The 20,108-nt window shown below is 38.6% G+C and overlaps 1 protein-coding gene across 16 annotated transcripts in view; it reads right to left on the reverse strand.

The window, feature by feature from the left end:
- The window catches only part of PLEKHA5 (pleckstrin homology domain containing A5), a 274,307-nt gene that overhangs the window by 24,578 nt on the left and 229,621 nt on the right, over positions 1 to 20,108 (reverse strand). For 7 of the 16 annotated variants that reach the window (XM_032106163.1, XM_032106170.1, XM_032106164.1 and 4 more), the window contains 5 exons: positions 17,771 to 18,239; positions 12,642 to 12,725; positions 9,870 to 9,989; positions 9,137 to 9,190; positions 2,782 to 2,862 (listed from right to left, as the gene is read on the reverse strand). In XM_032106163.1, the coding sequence (XP_031962054.1) occupies positions 2,782 to 2,862; positions 9,137 to 9,190; positions 9,870 to 9,989; positions 12,642 to 12,725; positions 17,771 to 18,239 (808 nt within the window). Of the gene's footprint in view, positions 1 to 2,781; positions 2,931 to 9,136; positions 9,191 to 9,869; positions 9,990 to 12,641; positions 12,726 to 17,770; positions 18,240 to 20,108 lie in introns of those variants that run through there. The other 9 variants (XM_032106165.1, XM_032106167.1, XM_032106172.1 and 6 more) reach the window with 4 other exon arrangements.

Here is a 20,108-nt window from a genome sequence, read left to right on the forward strand (position 1 = left end):
TCAAATACATATTGAAAAAATAAGATTTTTAGCTCAAACACAATCATCTTGTGTTCATAACAAAACCTGAAACCTCTCAAAATCTAACACGCCTAACAGCTTAAATGTATGAGCTCCTATAATAATAATAATAAGCCATAAGCAAGACCTCCCTATCCTTATAGGAACAAAACACTTAAGAGCTATTTTTCTATTATTTGAATTTATTAAGAACAATTATCCATGGCAAGACCTGGATGTTAGCTTGTTGCACTCAGATTTTAAGTTTTCCTCCTCAAGAGAACTCACATATAAGAGGAATTGAGGAAAATTTTGCTTTTTAAAGTCAGCCTGTACTGGTTTAGAGAAAAAGATTAGTTAGAGAACAAGATTAACATTCCTCATCCAGTATTAGGAAGAAGCAAAAAACCCCAAACCAAGGTAGAAATGGGTCTAGTCCATAAAAATCCTTTTTCTCTTGTCTGTACATATGGAATAATTTCCCTGGCTTGTACTTGTGAATTTACAGCACAGTCTGCAGAGTAGACTGATGTGAGTCAAAGTGATCTAAATAACTCTGAGGATGTAACAAATCACAAACAGAAGTGTCTTATAAATGACACATTTGAAATAGATGTTTTTGCTATTTTACTAAAGAACCATTAATCATTACAAACAGGAAGCAAGACATCTGAAATTAAATACAAGCTTTTCTTGCTTTCCTTTGCTTAACTCTAAATGAGCTCAGACTTAAAACGGAACTGAATAAACTGAAGCTGAGAAAGATCCTTTTCTTTATCCACAGGAATGGCTGCAGTCATCACAAACTATTTCAGCATCCTGACAACAGAACAACTTTCAGTCACTTGCACAGAGGCTTCTCCCAATTATTCACATCTCTTTAAAACTGCAGCAGGAAAGATGACTGTTAAACCAATTTATTTTATTTGAATAAAACATTATACATTGTTTAGACTTTAAACAAGTTGCTAGAATTTTAAACAGGTCAGTTTTGCATTACAAAAGTTTAGAAGACTATTTAGGCAGTGAAACATTGAGTGTGTTTTTAGCCTATCCTGAAAGTCAGTTAATTCAACATCTCATACAGGAAACTTCATCCATGAAAGCAGAAGATGATGTTACTCTTCAGCTAAGGCAGCTTCTGCATAAGCCTTCCAACATGCCACAAACACTCTGACCTGAAGAGACCTCATCTCTAATGGCAACAGGTTATTCAGTCCTCATGACCTGTTAGAGTCACTGTTCCTCTGACAAGAATGTCAAAAAAGGTGTTTATTCAGTGTCAGATAGGAAGCAGCAGATGTGCCTGCAAGGTGAAGGCAGATACTGCAGCTGACAGCAGAGCTTCATCAGGGCAGCACCTGGGAATTTATTGGTATCCCCAAAGACAGGAGCAGATCAGCCCAGGCACAGCTACACCTCAAATACGTCTATTTAATATTAGAAGCTCGGGTGAGTTTCCCCTGACACATCTAAAGCACCTCTGCTCATTATACACCTATTGATTTCTCTGTCTTACACACTCTATCACACAAAATTGACTTGCTTTAACAAAATCCTAGCAGTCAGGCTCCTTTAAAAAATTACAGCAACCCCCCGAAATTTCATTGAGGGCTTGAGGACACCTTACTTCTCTCATTCCCCCCTTCAGGTTCCATGTTAAAGCTCCTGTTTTGCATTAGGAGCACAAATTGGATGGTCATGAAATCAGTCAATCCCAACCCAGCTTCCTTTGGAAAGCTGAGATTTTTTTGGCAACACTTTTGGATCGGAAGTAAACTTACGATGTGGAGTTGACTTTAAAGAAAATGAAACATGCAATTAAGCTGCAGCATTTTTTAGAAACACAGCAACAATAAACATCTGTTTTACATGGCAGAACATCCCCTTTTCTTCAAACTGTGCAACCTTTATGCATAATTTTGGCTCACAAGGGCATAAACGTAAATTCAAGGGAACTGGCCAGATATTCCCTTGTGAGAACAACACCTTCATTGTAGTTGAGGCAAGAAACTTCTTAAGCATCCCCTGCCTGACAGGGGCTATTCAGTTCGGCCCCAGCATCCGTAAGTCACTGCGGTGCCAACGGAAAGGGATTGGCCATGCTCATAAGTTAATGCAGGTCTCAACTCACAGACAATATTTCCATTCACATTTCCGATTCTTCTTCCATCTTACCATTGCCAACCAGCACTACTGGTAAGTACTCTGTAAGTGTGCACAGTAAAGTCTGCTGTGACTTTATGAACAGACACTGCCTTCTGGATTTACAGGCCTCAGATCAAAGTAATTTTGATCCTTGCTTTCTTCAAGTGGCTAAAGGCTTGGTAGGTGCAAACAAAAACTTGTAAATCCACTTCCTAGAACAAAACAAAATTGCCAGAAATGACCAGGTAAACACCACTCACATGCTTTTGTAGTGGTCAAAAGAAAGAAGCACCTTTGAACACTAATTGCAGAGAATCATGCTAAGACAAATGTTGGAAGCTTATTGGAAGTTTCATGAATTTACTGGACGCCTGCATAAAGCACCAACTAATTAAATTGTCTAGACAGAAAAAGTTATTCAAAAGTGTACATTTAATACTAAACAACAAAAACGCAGCGAAAGCCATGCTAACGATATTGCAGCATTTTAGGAAGCATGGATGACTTGTGGGTTTCCAAAGCAAATCAGAGAAACACCAATGTTATGAATAAGTCTGAGGAACAACCAAAACTGTCACTAAGGAAAATTTTCGCAGATGATAAAGCAATTTCATTCACTATCCAAGACCTTACTTGCTGGTACAGTTGCGGTCTTAGCGCCGAGTTCTCAATCATAGTGTGAACCATGGTGATTAAAGGTTCATTCTCTTTCATCTATTTCAAATCAGGAGGAGCATACAGCAAACATCAGTTTACAGCATGGCTAGATTTGAAAGACGACACTGTAAAATATAGCCTCTACTTTAATTCTTTCTAATAATGCAGTAGATTACATTTTAACCCATGCTTTTTTATATATTCCATCATTCAGTAATATCAACATCTGAAAAGTTTAATAATATCGAACAAATATATCAAAAATAACGTAAATGCTCAAAAACCAATGTAATATTTATTCACCAACACTCTCCCTTTTAAAAAATAAAACCGCTTAAAATAAGTTTGGCTTTGCATGATATTGAAACAAAAAGGATTACTGGATTTTGCAGCAGGAACACTCAAACCCTTATCAGAAAACCTTTTAAATTACAGATTTAGTAACTCCGTGTACATTAAAAAGATGTAAGCTTTCCCAGCCTGTGAATAGACTTATGTTCATGTATCACAAAATGTCTTTATATACTGCACTGATTTAACTTTGAATCATCGCCTGTTGCATTTATCCACCCCCATGCACAGGTGTGAAACTATTTTGGATCTGGCAGGACATTTTCTATAATGATCAGTATTTATTGTTAAGCATGCAAATGTCACAATCGGGTTTTTTAGTACAAATTGCATACATTTAGGGTTTCAGAAAAGTGTGCAACACAGGAAAAAGTACGGCATTTTGGTTTTAGAAAGGAGACTTCCCTAACAATAGGGGAAAATTATGAGAACAGGTGGTTTTCTTCTCCAAAAGAAACTGAAAATTCACTTAATGCACAATCCTCCTCCTATTTTTGTTGGAAACTTTAGGACCTGTTGGAAACTTTAGCAATACCTGTTTCAGGTATGGTTACGAAGTGTGTGAAGGAGCATTCATGATCTTTCACTTTGCATTTATGTGTATATATATGCACTCTCTATGAATGTGCACAGCAAGGTTTTCTTCCATAGATGGAAATGCAACAGTATGAATTTTTGATGCCTTCTAGTATTTCTTGCCCCAAATTATTTAGGAAAAGCCTAACTTGTACATTTGGAGCAGTATTTTTTTCATCTTATGGTAAAAAAAAAGTTCTTATTATAGACAGACGACCTTTTTGTTGTTGTTGTTGTTTTTTATCCACTGCAAAGTCTGATCAGGTGGTAAGTTAATCAGCCAATAAAAGGTACCTTAAGAAGCTTATGATGCTCTGTTTGTTCAAGGCAGAAAAAAACCCTAAACAAGCAACCCTAGCATTTACTCCATCATCTCCAGTACACGAACAGAAAACCAGAACTGACACAAGAAGTTGTTCTCCCTCTACATTAAAATTTTCTCCAGAGAGTGGGTGCACTCCAGACAGTGGGGATACCAAGAGAGATCTCAATAGGAAGAGCAACAATAAGGTCCAAAGCCAAATAATCAAACTACAGCCAACTGATATATTTATCAAAGAAAAATTTCTCTGAGGCGCTAATATTTTATTAGGAGCAATCAGGTTTGTATGCATTTTTATTTTCAGGATTTCAACAGCTTCTTACCCTCTAGCTAATACTGTTCTACAATATCTCAAATTTTTCTTTTCTGACCAACAACAGACAGCACCAGAATTAATTTCTGTTGAACTGTTCAAAGTTTGTTTCAATCCAGATTAGAAAACAAGCAAAGTGTATTTGCTCAAAAGACATTTTGAAGTTATGTTTTGTTCTCTAGAAGCTCCAACTTTGATTTACAAGAGTTCTTCCAATATTTTTACTACCACTGATGCTTAATCACACTTATCTAACCCTGTCTACAAAGGCCAGTTATATCCAGGAAAGTCACAGTTCCTTAAGCCCCTATGGAACAAAGATCAAAATCCAGTCAATTGGTAAAGCAATGCCAATCAAAGAGCCTTTGGAGCAGTCAAATACAAGTGTTTTTCTCCTTTGGGATCAATGTTTCCAAAAAAACCCTGACATTTAAGTATTTAGTAGTTAGGATCTTGAGGGAGCGTCTCTGTGTCACAAACCTTCTAAAGGCTAAAGCCAGTGCACAAATAAATCAGAGTAACATGGGATACAGTGGCAGGTTCCATGCTCTAAAAGATGACAAGAACACCTATTTTGTGGTCTTCAACCATTATCATAAGGCTACTCTCAAACTGAAGCTGGACACTATTCACATTGAATAAACAGCTCAAGGAAAAATACTGGCTTGCTCATAACAGAGGCAAGCCTTGGTTTTCACTCATTTAAGAAAGAAAATCATTCTTGTACAATAAGGGACAGATTTTAGACCCTACATGTAACACTAAAAGTATAGATTCTCTCTAATTAGAGAAGTCACAAAAATTGGAATTCATATCTCCATAAGCAAACCAAGGTTTGAACTGCCACATAGCAACAAGCCCAAATAAAATCCAACAGTCTTGGCTTTATCACTTCCTACTTCAAGTAAACAACTCTTTCTCTGCAGAAGTGATGTTTCATCTTTCCTTTTTTTGTACTGATGCAGTGTAAAAAAGCAGATAAAGACCCTACCTCCCTGACATGTGAACTACATGAACGGCTAGTTTATTTCTGAGTGGGTATTTCGTGTTTTAAACTGGAAAGCCAAGCTATCAACAGCTTTTCTCTTCCTCCCTTTTCCTAGATTCCACGTTTGGTAACACCCTACACAGATGACATTCCAGCCTGTTCTAGTGAGGTGGCAGCAATCAGCTGGGACAGTGGCTGCCTACCAGGACAGGTGACCTCCCTGCTGAGGTGACACTGTATGTTTTGGGTGACAAAAGACTCAGATTAGCCATTTTATCCATTTTCTCTCAAGCCCCCTGAGGGTAAAAGCAGTGGCAATGGGATCTTTTCTCCCACCTTCCCTCTGCTCTTCAATCCTCTGTCCAAGAAAGAAAGGAGGAAGCACTTCTCCTTCCTCCTTCCTGTCTTCTTTCTACAGTAATTCTGTCTCAATTTCACCCTAGAGCCCCTGTCCTTGAGCATTCCTTCTTCCTTTGAGTAAGGGGAAAAAAAAAGGGCTGGGTCAGCCACTTTACCTGTTCCACATAACCTTAAAAATACAAACAAAAGTAGTATCCTGTAAGGTGCTAACATAGGATATAGAATTTTAGGCTGAAACACAAGATACCATGTCCTTGTACTATTTCAGCCTTCCTTAATTTACTACTTGTTCCCAGAGCCACTTTCAGCATCTCAGAAAAAGGGAGATGAAGAAGAGAAAACAGAAGCAAAAACCAAGACAGTGAGGATGTTGGCTGTGGGACCTTCACTCCTTTATTTGACAACTTCTTGCTCAAGTTCTGTTTATTTTTAGGCACACTTTGAAAATGCAAAGAAACTAAAAATTCAAGTCCCAGCAGAATTATTTTAACTCCTAAACATCTAAGCTATTTACACAAATAGCTATTCCAAAAAAATGGAAAAAATAAAAAAAAAAAGACTAAACTAAACTAAACTTAGTAAAACTTCTACTGTGACCAACCAGCCTGGGATAGGGAGTTTTACACAGACAACACGAGCTCAATAGAAAAGGGTGTTTCAGCCAAAGGAAAGTTTTACTATCAAGATAAAGTTCAGAAGTGTACTAGGAGACTGGTGTGCTGGAATTCTTGATAATAACAAAGATTCAAGTGGGACCTTCTGCCATGGCTTTATTTGCAAAGGACAAAAAAGCATGTCCAGTTTTTACTTGGGGAAAAAACCAACCTTATGTTCTGTTTTGGTCACTCTTTTTGTAACTACTGGGTACAAATAAATTAAGGAGACAGCTGGCTTGCATTCAGCAGCACACAATGAGTGATTCTTTAAAGTTTGCTAACGCAGAAGACTTGAGATGGTACATGTACTCAGTGTCCCACACTGGCAAACAAATCATCATTGCCTAGGGTTGCTAGCTATGTCCAGAACTACTTCCTAAATTGGACCTGAATCTCTCTCCCAACTCTACAAACCTTGAGCCAGCAGAGTGGTTTGAAAAGAAAAGGGTGCTGGACAACCATTTACTTGGCCCTAAGACATCAAAGAAATCATGTGACTGGGTATCTGTGAACCAAGTCTTTTCAATCTTTTTTCCCCCTCTATCTCTGAACTTCAACAACAACAACAAAAATTCTGAAAGCATAATACAAAACCATCAGGAAGTGTGACACGAGAATTTCTAAGCATCGCCAAAGGAAACAGCCGTACAAAAACGAAGCGTGATTTCAAAACGGCGATGGAATATTCTTGATTCTTGATAAGAAAACCACCTAATCAGCAGCCAGCTTATTGCAACAGAAGGTAAGTTACCTTCCCTACACGTGAATTTTAGTCTGCCTGAAAAGTCACCTGTGCAACCTTGTAGCAAACTTACTATTTATTGTGTACAGTAGTGAACTCTTTGTGACCAAGAAGGTGAGAGTTGAAGATTAAGGGACTGGAGTCCCACCATGTGCTATAAGCAAAGCAGGTTTTGACACTATTTTCAGAGATTAAATACAAGTGGAAATACCTACTTTAAGTACACAAGGCATTTAAAATCAGAGAGGGTAAGTGATTATGCTCACTGGTTACAGATGCTGGCAACAAGGAGGAAAGGCCTCAATTACACTGGAAGAAATTTTGATTTTTTATGCTTTCCAGCATAAGGGGAAACTGATATCTGGCAAAGTAATGAGAAGTTACAAATGTGATACCACCCCTAGGAGCAGTGGTACTCAAAGCAAAAAGACACTCAGGGGGATTTATTTCCTACAGGTAGATGACAGTATTATAAAACAGGAGAAAAAAAGAAAAACTAATCAGAAACTGAGACAAGTATTCCAATCTGCTCTTCCATGATTTTGTGATTAAGGTAACGTATTTCAGACTTGACTTCTAAGTTGTTCTGATTCCTTGCATCTCTGGTATGGCACAACTACAGACTTACACACTTTCCTAAATTAATGCTTACCACATCACATTGCTAAATTTTACTTGGTGCAAGTAAAAGGAAAATAATTTTTACCACTTTGCATCTTGTACGTAGACAGTTCCCCCCATTTAATCCTGTCCATCATACTCACAAGCTTGGCTAATCAAGCAACAACAACACAGTTTACACTTCACATCAACAGTTATACTTTCTTGACAATGAATTTCAATGTTGAAGCCAGAATCACTCCCTTATTCCAAAATATTATAGACTGGAAATATTTGAGTTGGATGAAATATTTTGGTCTAATTTAGCAAGCAGTTTGTTCCTACTGTTTTGGACCTCCTGCAGCCCCTTAAATAAAACAATATAGAGATGTTTAGAAATGCACTGCCATCCAACTGAATTGGTCATAATTCCCACCCTGTTTTCAAGAGGTAACAGGAAAATAAAGCCACTGGGTGAACCAAGCCCACGTGAGAGTGTGTATTCTTTGTCTCTGTGCAGAGCTGGGGTTTTTAATAACTCATTGAAACCCCAGTAGAGGAACATGCAGAATATAAAAGTTCTAATGGGTTTAAGTGAAAGGCTCAAAAGTCTCATTAAAAGGCAGATTATTACAAAAAGTGATTTTTGTATTTTTAACCAATGGTCATCCAGTTGCTTATTTTAGTTCTAAGCAATTATGACTGTCTTTTATAACTGCTAGCAAAAAAAAAAAAAAATCCACTTCAAAACTTCTCAAACACAACTTGTACAGAAATCCTACTTGGTCATGCAACATGGCTATAAAGAGAAGTATGTGATATTGCAATTCTTCACTTGGCAATCAATTATGTTCGTGAAGACAGAACTCCATAAGATAGCAGAAATTGAAAAGAACCAAAATCTTAGTCTTACATAAATCCTTCAGAATGAACTGAGAAAAATGAGAAAATGAGTCATGTTATGATTTCTTTTAAATATTTCTTCATGTTTGACCTCCTTTTCATTTAATGTCCTGTAGAAACACTTAATTCTTCCTAATTTGAAAAACGGACATTCTCAGAAGTACCCATTTTTTATAAATTGCATGTGTGTCATATGAGCTTGGAAATCATATTAAGACTGGTTAAACAAGGTAAAATGCTACAGTTAGTGTTATTATGAAAAGGACATTAGGAACATATTTAGAACAGAAAAATTAATTGGTGATTGGCTACTGTTTTGTGACAGATTTTAAATTTAGGGATTTTTTTTTTCCCCCATAACATCTCAAATTTGTGATCGATTAAGATATTCTGTGCTGTGGGCATCATCCAACTTCATAAAAAGCACTGAAAATCCTTCTCCCCAAATATTTCCAGCTTTGATAGGAGCAGGCAAAAAGCATTAAGAAATATAAATGCACAAGTAAATTGCAAATCCCACCTGGTGATCCAAATATATGGCATTCCTTTGAAGGTGATGTGAAAGAATCTCATTCTAGCAGGCAGCAGTCAGAGAGAAAAAGGAAATGGACAGAAGGTGCAGAATGCATGAAAAGAGCTTTAAAAGATGCAAACTAGACAGTGATCTTTCTGTTTTATGGAGAAACGTAATGCTGCTTTTAACTGCCTTTTTTTGTTGAACTGTTAACAAGTTTTGAGCCCGAAACAGAAGTGATGAAAGTTTGCTACGAATCAGACTATGAACTACTACATTACATTTTGGTTTACAAATAAAATACAGTAAGCTTATGTAAAAGTCCACTACACAGGCAACTATGAACCCTTTGATAAATCTGTGTTTTAAACACATCCTGCTTTTCATAGATTAATTACAAATAAGATGGCATCTGAGAGGAGGCTGTATAAACAATAGATTAATCTATCACAACTAATTTTGTTTGTAATAGCGACAGATTACAACAACTTAAATTTTAAAACTGAACTAGAACTTATTTTGAAATATTCCCATGTAATTTTGACTTGGCTTATTTCAAAAAGTAAAACCTCAAAGGGTTAATAGCAGAACACCACCCACACAAAGGATTAATGTTAACTCTATTCAACTCGCACAGGAGTCAGAAAATCTCGCACTAGCAGTACAAAGCAAACGTTGATTAATGAGTGACTAGGAGTTAGTGAGAATGGAACATGACACACATTGCTTGGTAGCTGACCTTTGGGCTGCTGGCCTCAAGCTTTAGCTGCATGAGCTGTGCTAGTGTGTGTTCCCGGATACTACTCAGCTCCGCCTGCTGCCGTCTCAGCTTTATGAGCAGCAGCGTCAGCTCCTCTGGCTGAAGGAGTGCAGTGTGAGAAGCCAAAGAGCAGAGAAAAGGTTAATTGGTACCCCAAACAACACTTCAGTAAAATAAGGCACACCTTTATAAAAAGTTTACTTCTAAAGTAACGTAAGGTGCACCTTCTGAGTGCCTTACAGAACCTCTGACAGTCATACAACACATCTTCCCCAACTGAACACTTCCAAATATGAAATGAAGTTAACTTTTGACTACTCAAACCAGCAAATGCCATAAAAGCAAAACATTCTGTTATTAAGGACAAAAATAGTTGAGGATTTTGCAGGACGAAATCAGTGCAGCCCTCAAACTTTTCCTGACGTGGATATCGAATTGATGATATTGACTTAAGTCAGAGGGAGACAATTCCAGCCCTTAGGATGTCATTACCTGTACACGGGCAGCCATTTGAGCTTGGTGAAAGAATCAAAACATGCCCTCAAGACAATGGGGTTTTTAAAATAGTTCTTCAAATGTATGTGTCAAAATTGAGAGAAAAAATGATGACAAACCCATGTTAACTGAACTACCTCAGAAATAATCACCTTTCAAAAAATAAATCTGCAGAAGCATGACAAAAATAATTTTCCATCCCACCTTCCACAGGTCTGAGGCTGCCAGTTATTTTATTGCTTTACTTTTATGACTAAGCTGTACAATACAGCCTTAGGAAGGGATGAAGAATAGCATTTAAGACTCAAGATTATATGTATTATGGAAATAAAGTCCAACTCAAATGGGTATTTGTCAGGTAATTCCACACAGATCAGATTAGGTCAGTTCGGGAAACTCTACCTGAACCATTTCTGGGAACCATTTCTATTAGCAATACTTCAAAGAAAACAAACCACTGAACATCACAAGTATTTTTGTTACGTTCCTGTTTGCTTCTGTTTCTTACACTTCTCCAGAAGTCAGCCTTACAAGAGGTTAAATATCCATCCAGCATGTTGATTTTCTCACAAGCCCTGTGAGTTAAATAAAGCCCAAACACAAAAACCTCCTAAACCCCTGCTTGCTCTCTCCCACAGCCACAGAATTTCTGCAAAGCAAAGAAGTAAAGAAAAGAGCTCCAGAGAACCACATATGAAAAATGCTGAAAATGTTTCTCAGAATAAAGAGGAAAAATCCCTGAGAAGCAGCATGGCACTGGCACTTTTGTGAGGGAACAGACGAGCCCACAAGAGGGAGCAAGGGATTTCCACACAGCTTCAGTGGGCAAAACCATTTGCTTTTGAGGGAAAACCAACACCAAACCCAAATTGTCTAAAGGTAGTTTTCCTTCTTACAGTACTCTTTCAATACCTGGATTTAAAATACTTAAATTTCAGAGAGTAGGAGTAAGAATCTAGACTGCTATGAAAGGCATTTTCGAGTTCTCTCCAAAAACAGGCGACAGTGCTTTCAATCTGGAAAGTAACATCAATTCAAAGCACAAGAAGTCTTGTTTTTAGGAATATGAGAACAAGAAGTAGCATCTTCAAACAGAAGGAACAGTGATCCACTTTTTCAAGATCAAAACTCCTTTTGGCATGTTCTGAAAAGGCCCAATTTTAGTGCATTAGGAATAAAGCATTTAATGGCACTCCAATCCAAACTTTTTCCCGTAGAGGAGCCCTCAGAATGGAACTCCTACTCCTCTCTAGACCTGCATAATGTTGATGCAAGTACTGTGCATTTGATGCAGGTCTTGGGACTCTTGCAACAAGCACAACACTAAATTTTCTCAGAGCTACTTACAGGTTTCCTCCTCTGGCCCTTGCAACATTCTGCTGTGGGCAGGATTTCTGGGTTCTACAGGCAGAAGCTTGGACCTCCTTGCCCCTGTGGAGATCAGCCCAGCTCCATGAGCAGAGCCCAGGAGAGCTGAGGGGGCCATGAACCCCAAGAAATGACTGCAAGGCTCAGCTGCCAAAGGCCAACCCACAAAAGTCGCTGAAGGTGCCAGAAATTTGTGCTGGGAAGTGCATGAAACAGGGCTCAAGGCAGTGGAAGGACTGACTGTCCACAGCGTGGTTCCAAAAGGGGGAAAAAAAAAAAAGTATCTTTTTTCTTAATTCATAACTCTCTCAATCAGTATTTTCAGACTGACAGAGAGATGGCAAAAAAAGAGACAAAAACTGGTAAAAAGAAATGACATAAATTTAGGGCAGTTTTTTGGCTGAGAGTCATGTTTCAATTAGGAAAGTGGACAGTACTCAACAATATCACTTTGAAGAAACATCTTCAATGAGAATTTCAACTCTACCACAGTAAAGTGTCAGAAAGGACATCATTTTACAAAATGCTGTTTTAGTATCTCTTACATTTCCAAAAAAAGCCAAACTTTACTTCTAGGATTTTCTAAATAATTAATGGAGAAATAAGTGCTCTGGGATGTAGTCTACCCTCTCCCAGGAATTTCAGCAATGTATCAACGATGATTAAAAATAATAAATCTGTATTTCCCAAAGAAAACCTTGACTCAGCAGCTACACAATAATTCTCAGAATTCCGTGGAACCACAGAGCACTTCTCTCCTTGATAATTTAAATAAAGGCTACATTTAAAGCAAGCTTTAAATACAATAAAATTTCAGTGTTGCCTCTTCATACCTAAAGGATTGTTCTTTAAAAAACTCCTGATGTACCAAATAAAAATCCAACTCACTGTTTTGCCTTGGAGACTCTGAGGAGTAACAGGCTGTAAACCCAGACCTGCTGGCATCGACCTTCTGTCCGGCACAAAGACATGCTGTACAAAAAAAATAGCACAGTATGATCCACAGTTATTTCTAAAGACTCAAGAACTTTTAAATGCTAAAAAAAAAAAAGTCAAGCCAACTTCACTCTCATGAAAATTTGCTATGATCTGTGCCAGTTGTGCTCCCTGCTGATCTACTTCATAGGCCATTCAAGTAGTCTAAATTTTAGAAATACCCCAAATTTCATGATTCATTTAATTAACAGTTCTCCCTCTTTGTTGTTGCCCTACTGATAGACTGTGTAAACTACAATTTTAGCTTTTCACTTATGTTTCTCATCCTTTTCCCCCCTCATGTTTCCCATCCTTTCTTCTCTCCCTTTCCCCACCCTTTCCCCCTCACCTTTCACGCCCTTTTTTCTCCCCGTCTTTCTGTCCTTTTCCACATCACATTTCAAAGTGACACAACACCGTGACACTCCTCAGGCAGTGTGTTTGGGCACCCAAACACTGCATCTTTCACTTTTAGCCATCCCTTCATCTGAGCCCATTTTCTGGGCTCACACTTCTGCCTGCTGCCTGCTTTGGAAGTGGCGTGTCACAACTGACTTCCACAGGCAAAGCTTAAAATACCCTTAAGACTTTGGTCTCAGAACTAACATTCAGGCCTTGCCAAGCACAGTTCTATCTCACATTTCCCGTGTCTTCAATTTTGGATCAAACTTTGTTTGCTGGACAGGGCAGTTCCTGTTCTCATCATATTAGTAGTCCAGGTCTTCAGAGAATGCATATCCTGAGTCTGTTCTTCCATTGGTTTTGCAGGGCTATATTTTGCCTACACCACAGGGTTGCCTAAACCAGGAGTATGAGTGGGCACAGCCTCACATACATGACCTCCTAGAAGTGAGCAGGCATAAAAGGGAAAAGAGAGGACCATCCCACCTCTGCCTCCCTATACACACAAAAATACACATTTTTGTACTTCAGCCAGTGCCAGGGGTGTGGGAAGCAATTCTTTTTCTGCTAATACAGTTCAGAAGAAAACTACTACTCTGTCCAAGCAAGGAGGAAGCAGGGGAGGATTTATAACTCAGCATAGGGCCTGAGTCAGATCACTTCTGGGAACCACTCTTAAGTAGTGGAGTTGATGCACCATCCCCAGCCACAAGCCAGGTCGACCCACAAATCACATTTATGTCTGATGATATACCAACAGACTACAGTTCTATTTCCAAAGCACAAGCAATATAACCAATAATATTCCCCAGAGTGGATCTTTATTATTTAATAAATGTAGACATTGGCTAAGAACAGTGAAAAATATGAAATATTAATAAATATTAAATGGTTAATAGAAATTTTAAAGGAAGCCTGGACACCAAGAGACAGGTTTAACACAAAAAGATCCACAGTCATGGCAAGATACCTCGGGAAAGTACATCTACAATGATTTGTGAGAAAAAACATTGAGGACTTGCTTCACCAGTGTTGCAAAGGGAACTCATATGATGCAGTTCATTTAAGGACAGCTGAACAATAGCAATTTGGGGAGGTAGTCCTTTTCTGTTTTGCTGGAGTCTCAAAAGATTAGTGGCAGATGGCTAGATAAAGTAAATTCTGTGGGTGGAGTGCAGCATTCTTGGGGCTGCAGATGCAATTTCTATTTCAAGAATAATAGGGAGGGTCTTGGAATAGTAAGGAAAGACACAACACAGGACAGAAAATTAGTTGATAAGAAAAGAAATAAGAAAACTTTCAAACTGAAGGGTGACTATTTTGGAGTCGGCAATGCCATTTAAACATATACAAGCACTCAATTCAAAAATAGAAAAAAGGAAGTTTTGGCATCTGCTAACTATGTTCTCATTCCTGCATTTTCAAACTGTGTCTTCACTGATTTCCAAACTGAAATACTCACACACAAAGAGATTCATTCAAATGGGCAATTGGACATGAACACAATTGTTTCATGTTTGCCATGTCTTGCAACACCACCCTTGCCTCATCCTTTGAGGAGAGAAAGGATCAGCAGAACAAAACCAAAAGCCACAACAAAACCCAGCTCTTCTTTCTGGATCCTTTTCTCTTGGGAAGCAGTTCAGCTTGAGTATCCTCTGCCTGTCAGAGTGACCTAACTTAGGCAGAAAATACAGCTTGCCCTGAGCAGGGTGGCCACACAGCCCAGCTTTTGGCTGCCTGAGGAGGATGCTTGGATAAATGTACACATGGCTTAGGCTCCTTGACTCTGTGCTGGAAGAGACCTCTACTACCTCTCATAGAAGCATCCCTCTCTCCTCCTGGGGCCTTTAGCTTTTTTTAGTAGCTTTTTGTTCAAAGTATGTAAGTGTCCAGTTTCTTATAAAGTTGCTGGATGACTAGAAGATCTTGTTCATCTTTCCAGTTCCAACACATGAGGTAGCTCTTGCCATTTGATTTTACCACAGTTCAGCTGAGGATGAGATCCAGGAAAGATCTTCAAACTTTAATTGTGAAAAAAAAAAAAACAACCCAAAAATGGTGTGGTGTCCCTCCCATGCAGCTCCCTGCATATAGAGGAGGAGCATGGAGAGAAAAGCAGCAACTAAGTGCCTACAGAAAATTGCACGTTTCAGAAAAAAAAGCCATCTTGAACAAAACCAAAATGAAGTTTGGTGAGCTAACTCTGAAGCTGTTTGGAACAAAGTCCACAGTGTGCTGCAAAGTAGTCTTACACTGAGAGGGGGGATGATGAGGTCAAGTACTCTCTGCCACACAGGGACTTCTAAAGATTAAAGTTAAGGCAGGTGAAGGGCATTCAGGAGCCCTGGCAGTTCCTAAGCCAGCAAGGATCAGCTCTCACCCTTTCCCAGGAAACAGCTTTGATTTTCTGCTGACAGGATGATCATGGACTGAGAACACCATTCTTGGGGTCACTGTGAAGGTTTTATCTGTACTTAATCACTGTGAAGGATCACAGATAGGAAGAACTTTTCTTGGCTCCTCTTCCTACAGAGCTATCCAAACTCAAAGAGAGTCTGGCCCAAAGACTGCCCCAGTTCTCAGTGAAATGACCCATCACATTTCTAAATTTTAAATTTCTTCATGTGCAAGCACAGCTGTTACAGGGAACAGTCTTTATAAGGGGAAATTTTGGTCTAGTCCTATGCCACTGGATTCAATCAGAAAACTTGTACAGGAATATGGGTTCAAAGCACTTGGGTCTCAATTGTTTGAGTGGAGGACTAATGACTTCATAAAACTGTCAAAATTTTTTACAGTTTATTGTCATGATTCCTCAGGTAAGTGGACATTAGTCTCCTTTCTGTGTTACACAGAATAAAGAGTATTTTAATTGTTTTATGTCCTTCTCCAGATATTCTTTCTAACTCATCACTTGTGAACAAGTTTAAAAAAGGTAAAAGCTTAAAAGGTAACAACTGTTAATAGGAATTCTGCAAATGTAGAAGTCCAGCCAGAGATGTTAACATTACAGTCCTGCAGTACATGGAGAAAAATATATTGGTGACAAAAATCGATCTTCTTGTGGGTTAAACACTCCAGCAGGTAACAACCAACATATTGCCAAGCACACTAAGTTTTAACTTCTCATGATAGAAGAATTACAGAATATTGGATAAATTCTGTAACTTTCTGTTTAGATGGCCATCTAAGCAGAAGTGCAGCACTGTACATGACAAATATAGGCTACATAGCCCTGGAGAAGAAAGCTCAGCCCACCTCTTAACTTGGGACAGCGCTTAATGGGCACAGATGGGACTAAGCTCTGGAGAGACACAGCGTGACATTTTCAAATCACTGTCACAGAGGGGTTTCAGGAGGATTTTGAGAACCTAAAAATAGAAAGCCAACCACTGACAGCCATCAAAAAACCCACAATCTCTGTGTAGATGGGGTTTAAATGTTAAATTTGCCCCACTGATTTCAAATAATCAGTCTTCTAATTTCCCACCTCTTAAAGACAGGTGTGTTTTTGAGTTAACAGCAAAAGCTGGTTGTGTAACTAATGAAATACAAACCAAATAGCATGAAAAACTCAAGGGAAACAGGAGGCTTGTATAAAAGATACTAAATACTAAATGAAATACTAGCATAAAGTGTTTAATGAGGAGAAAAAAACATCAGGAAGAGAAACATGGCTGACAGGACAAGTAGTATGTGCTCTGCAGCCCTGACCCCAGTGATGTTTCCCAGATATGTGAGGACCACTGATTACTCATTTCCAGAGCAGCTGAGGCATAAAGGCTATCAAAACAAAATGACTCCTTTGGTGAAAGGGATCTAAAAACTTTAAAATACAACACCTGATGATCAACTCTAAGTTGTTTAAATTGCTTTAAGATGTCGTTATAGATTCATTTTTCTCTGCATCAAAAGAAGACATCCAAGGACAAAATTTTTGGAAAAATGCTCAGGAGTGTTTTACATCCAACTGAAGGAGTAATTTTTACTCAATTATTTCCAATCCATTAAAACCCACGGTAACACAAGCAGGCTGGATGTACCAGAGTGGCACATATGGCACCCAAGTTCACAGCTCCTTGTGTCTCCCTCTCAGTGGTGAAGACCAGAAGAGTTAACACTGGACAAGCACTAAGGCTGTGTGCTTTTAGACTGGTCTTCAGTGATCTCCCTAGTAACTCAAAGGCATAAAAAGGGATAATACACTTGGTTTGCTGCTGGAACCCAAGGCAGCTGAACTTGTTGCTGAGGAACAAAAAGCAGCATGTGGAAAGAAACCTAGGATTTTGAGTCCTCTTGGAGCTACAAAGGAGATAGATTTCTGTACATGCACAAGCTATTCTGAATAATTTGCCTATTGACTCCTTTTCATTTTTTTTTTAGTGAAACAGATTATTGTGGACAGTAATATCAGGACATGTCTTCATCAACTAGTGTTTTAACAAAATACATTTTTACTACCCTTAGATTTTCCAGTACTTTTTAAAATCAAACCTTTCTCCATGAAAACAGTGATGTAACAATCTCGGTTATAATAAAATACACTACAGTGCAACACGAGTTTTACAGTAATCAGATACTTTCTACTGAAGAGCCCTGTAAGTGAGAGTTTTAACTATTAAATGAAGCATTTTTACCTTTGTGTGATGTGTCCTGTGCCTGCGATCAATGGTTACATCTCCCCTCTGCACCGGCGATGACACTTCCGATCGGTACGTCCGCTGTGGGGAGTATCCCTGGAAACCAGCGATGGACCCGTGCGAGGGGGACGTGGGAATCGAATGCATCGTCTGATCAGAGATATTCATCATGGTTTTTGGGCTACTCAGGGTGCTGTGCCTGCTGAGAGTGGTCTGCTTGTTGTAGAACTGGCGCTGCTGCCACTCGTAGAGCTGCCACATCGTGTCATCGCGCATCGAGCGCCGCTTGTCCTCGGCGCTCACGGGCCCCATGGCTCTGTCATAGACCGAGGGAGTGACACTGCAGAGGCTGTCTGGACGTGTCTTGCTGTTCCTTGGCAGTGTCCTGTACCCTTCTGGGTACCGGGGCAACACCTGAGCTCGATGGCTTGGCATGTTCCTTGGTAGCGTCTGGTAGGAGATTATGCTGGAAGACAAGTTTCCTTTTATTAGCATTAATATTATGGCAATATGAAGTTGTTCACTATGGGTTGGGTTTATCCAGCTAATGCTCACCTTTTATAATATTTCAAATGCCATTTAAAAAATGCACAAGAAAATCAAGGCAACAGTTCAAGAACCAATGATACTGAATGAATGCACTGCAGCAGCCAAAAGTGGATCCTTTCTCTCTGATTAGCTCTTGCTGATATAATCCATATTTCATCTTTTTACCAGTTTGCCAGTCTAGTAGTGTCAAGTTTTGATCAAATCTTGCAAGTTGTCTATATGCTGTATAGGTGAAAGTTTTTACAGTTGTAAAGTTCTACACTGTTTCCATACGTTTTCCATATTTCCATTTGAAATGTTCGCTTCTTCAAAAGTGAAAAAATATCCTGTTGTTTCCCTAAGAAAGTCTTGAGCAATTACTGTGTACTTAAAAAAAACCAAAAAAGATTCTTTTAACAGCATTCCATGGGAAAACTGCAGTAGTTGTCTAAATAAATTATATTTTGCAATTGACAAAGACAAGCCATTCCATATCAGCCATTCAAGTGAAAAAAGAGCAATATCTGTCTTTGTTTGATAATAATACGTTACTGCTTTTCAACTCGGATATGAATTCAAAGGCTTATTTCTTTAATTTTTTGCACTATTAAAATTTTGGAGTTCTACAGTCATTTAGCAACTTTCAGCACTAGTTGAAATGCAAAATTTCCTATAGCAAGGATCGATGCATACCTAAGTATGACAAAGCACTTCTTGTTCATTTTTTTCGGAGGACAAAATCTAGGTCATAAACATTGATTCATTCACCCCTTATCTAAAATGCAAATGAGCACCTCTTAAAACCTTTTGCTACTGATCAGGCATATTGATGCTTGCTCAGAGACAACAAAAGCAGCCTCAGATTGGACCTGCTTTAGCCATGAGAGGGCAGCAGCTTCCAGCTACACCCCACACTAATGCGAACTAAAATCCCTGCCTGCACCACGAGGCACCAGAACCTGAAAATGGTTTTGAATAACTTCAGTGCCACAAAAAAACAATAAAGAAATGAGGTAGAGCGAGTGGCAAGGTAAACCAGCATTATGCGTGTGAGATCCTTATGGAATAACTATCAGGGAAATTGATGATGGTAAAACCACTTTTCACTGAAAATAGTTAAGCTGAGTATTTACCATCACCTGTAACACTTTGAAGATGAAAACTGCTATAAAGAGCTTTATGTACAAAATCTGCTACAGTTTCTGAAGCTTTTCAAGAATTAATAAAGAATTATCCCCGCTTTGTAGATTGGACAGTTTCCCATTCTTGCAAAGAAGTTATGAAAAGGGAAAAGGGATTCTAAGTCCTAGTGTTCCGTTGCAAAATCTGCTTAAATACCTCTAAATTTCTTTAGTTAACATACCATTAATGATAATAATTTTGTCCATCTCCATATTTACAAGCAAATAAACAAGATGCTTCTGAGCTCCATATCTAACTTTCAGAAGAGAATTGTAGCTATACCCCATAACAGCTACAGTGAGGCCTGACGTTTTCATGAATATATTTAGTAGGAAGACACACCTCACTCACTGAAGCTCCTCACACATTTTATTAATTAAATGGGCAGTGTAACCCTGTTGGCACCTTTAAATATCCCAAACTTGCAAAAAAGCTGCCTGAAGTTCTTACCGTGTAAAGTCATCAATTTAAAATCTGCATGCAATTACTTATAGTCTTGAACATTTAGAAAGATAACATAATCCATCTTCAATTGGTAAACCATGAACACTGTAAAAGCTCCATCACCTCAGTATTAAGCCTTGTTTTACATAACTCAATAAAATCAGAACAGATTTTCACCAAT

The sequence above is a fragment of the Corvus moneduloides genome, chromosome 4 (assembly GCF_009650955.1).
Source record: "Corvus moneduloides isolate bCorMon1 chromosome 4, bCorMon1.pri, whole genome shotgun sequence".
In the NCBI taxonomy this organism is placed as follows: domain Eukaryota; kingdom Metazoa; phylum Chordata; class Aves; order Passeriformes; family Corvidae; genus Corvus; species Corvus moneduloides.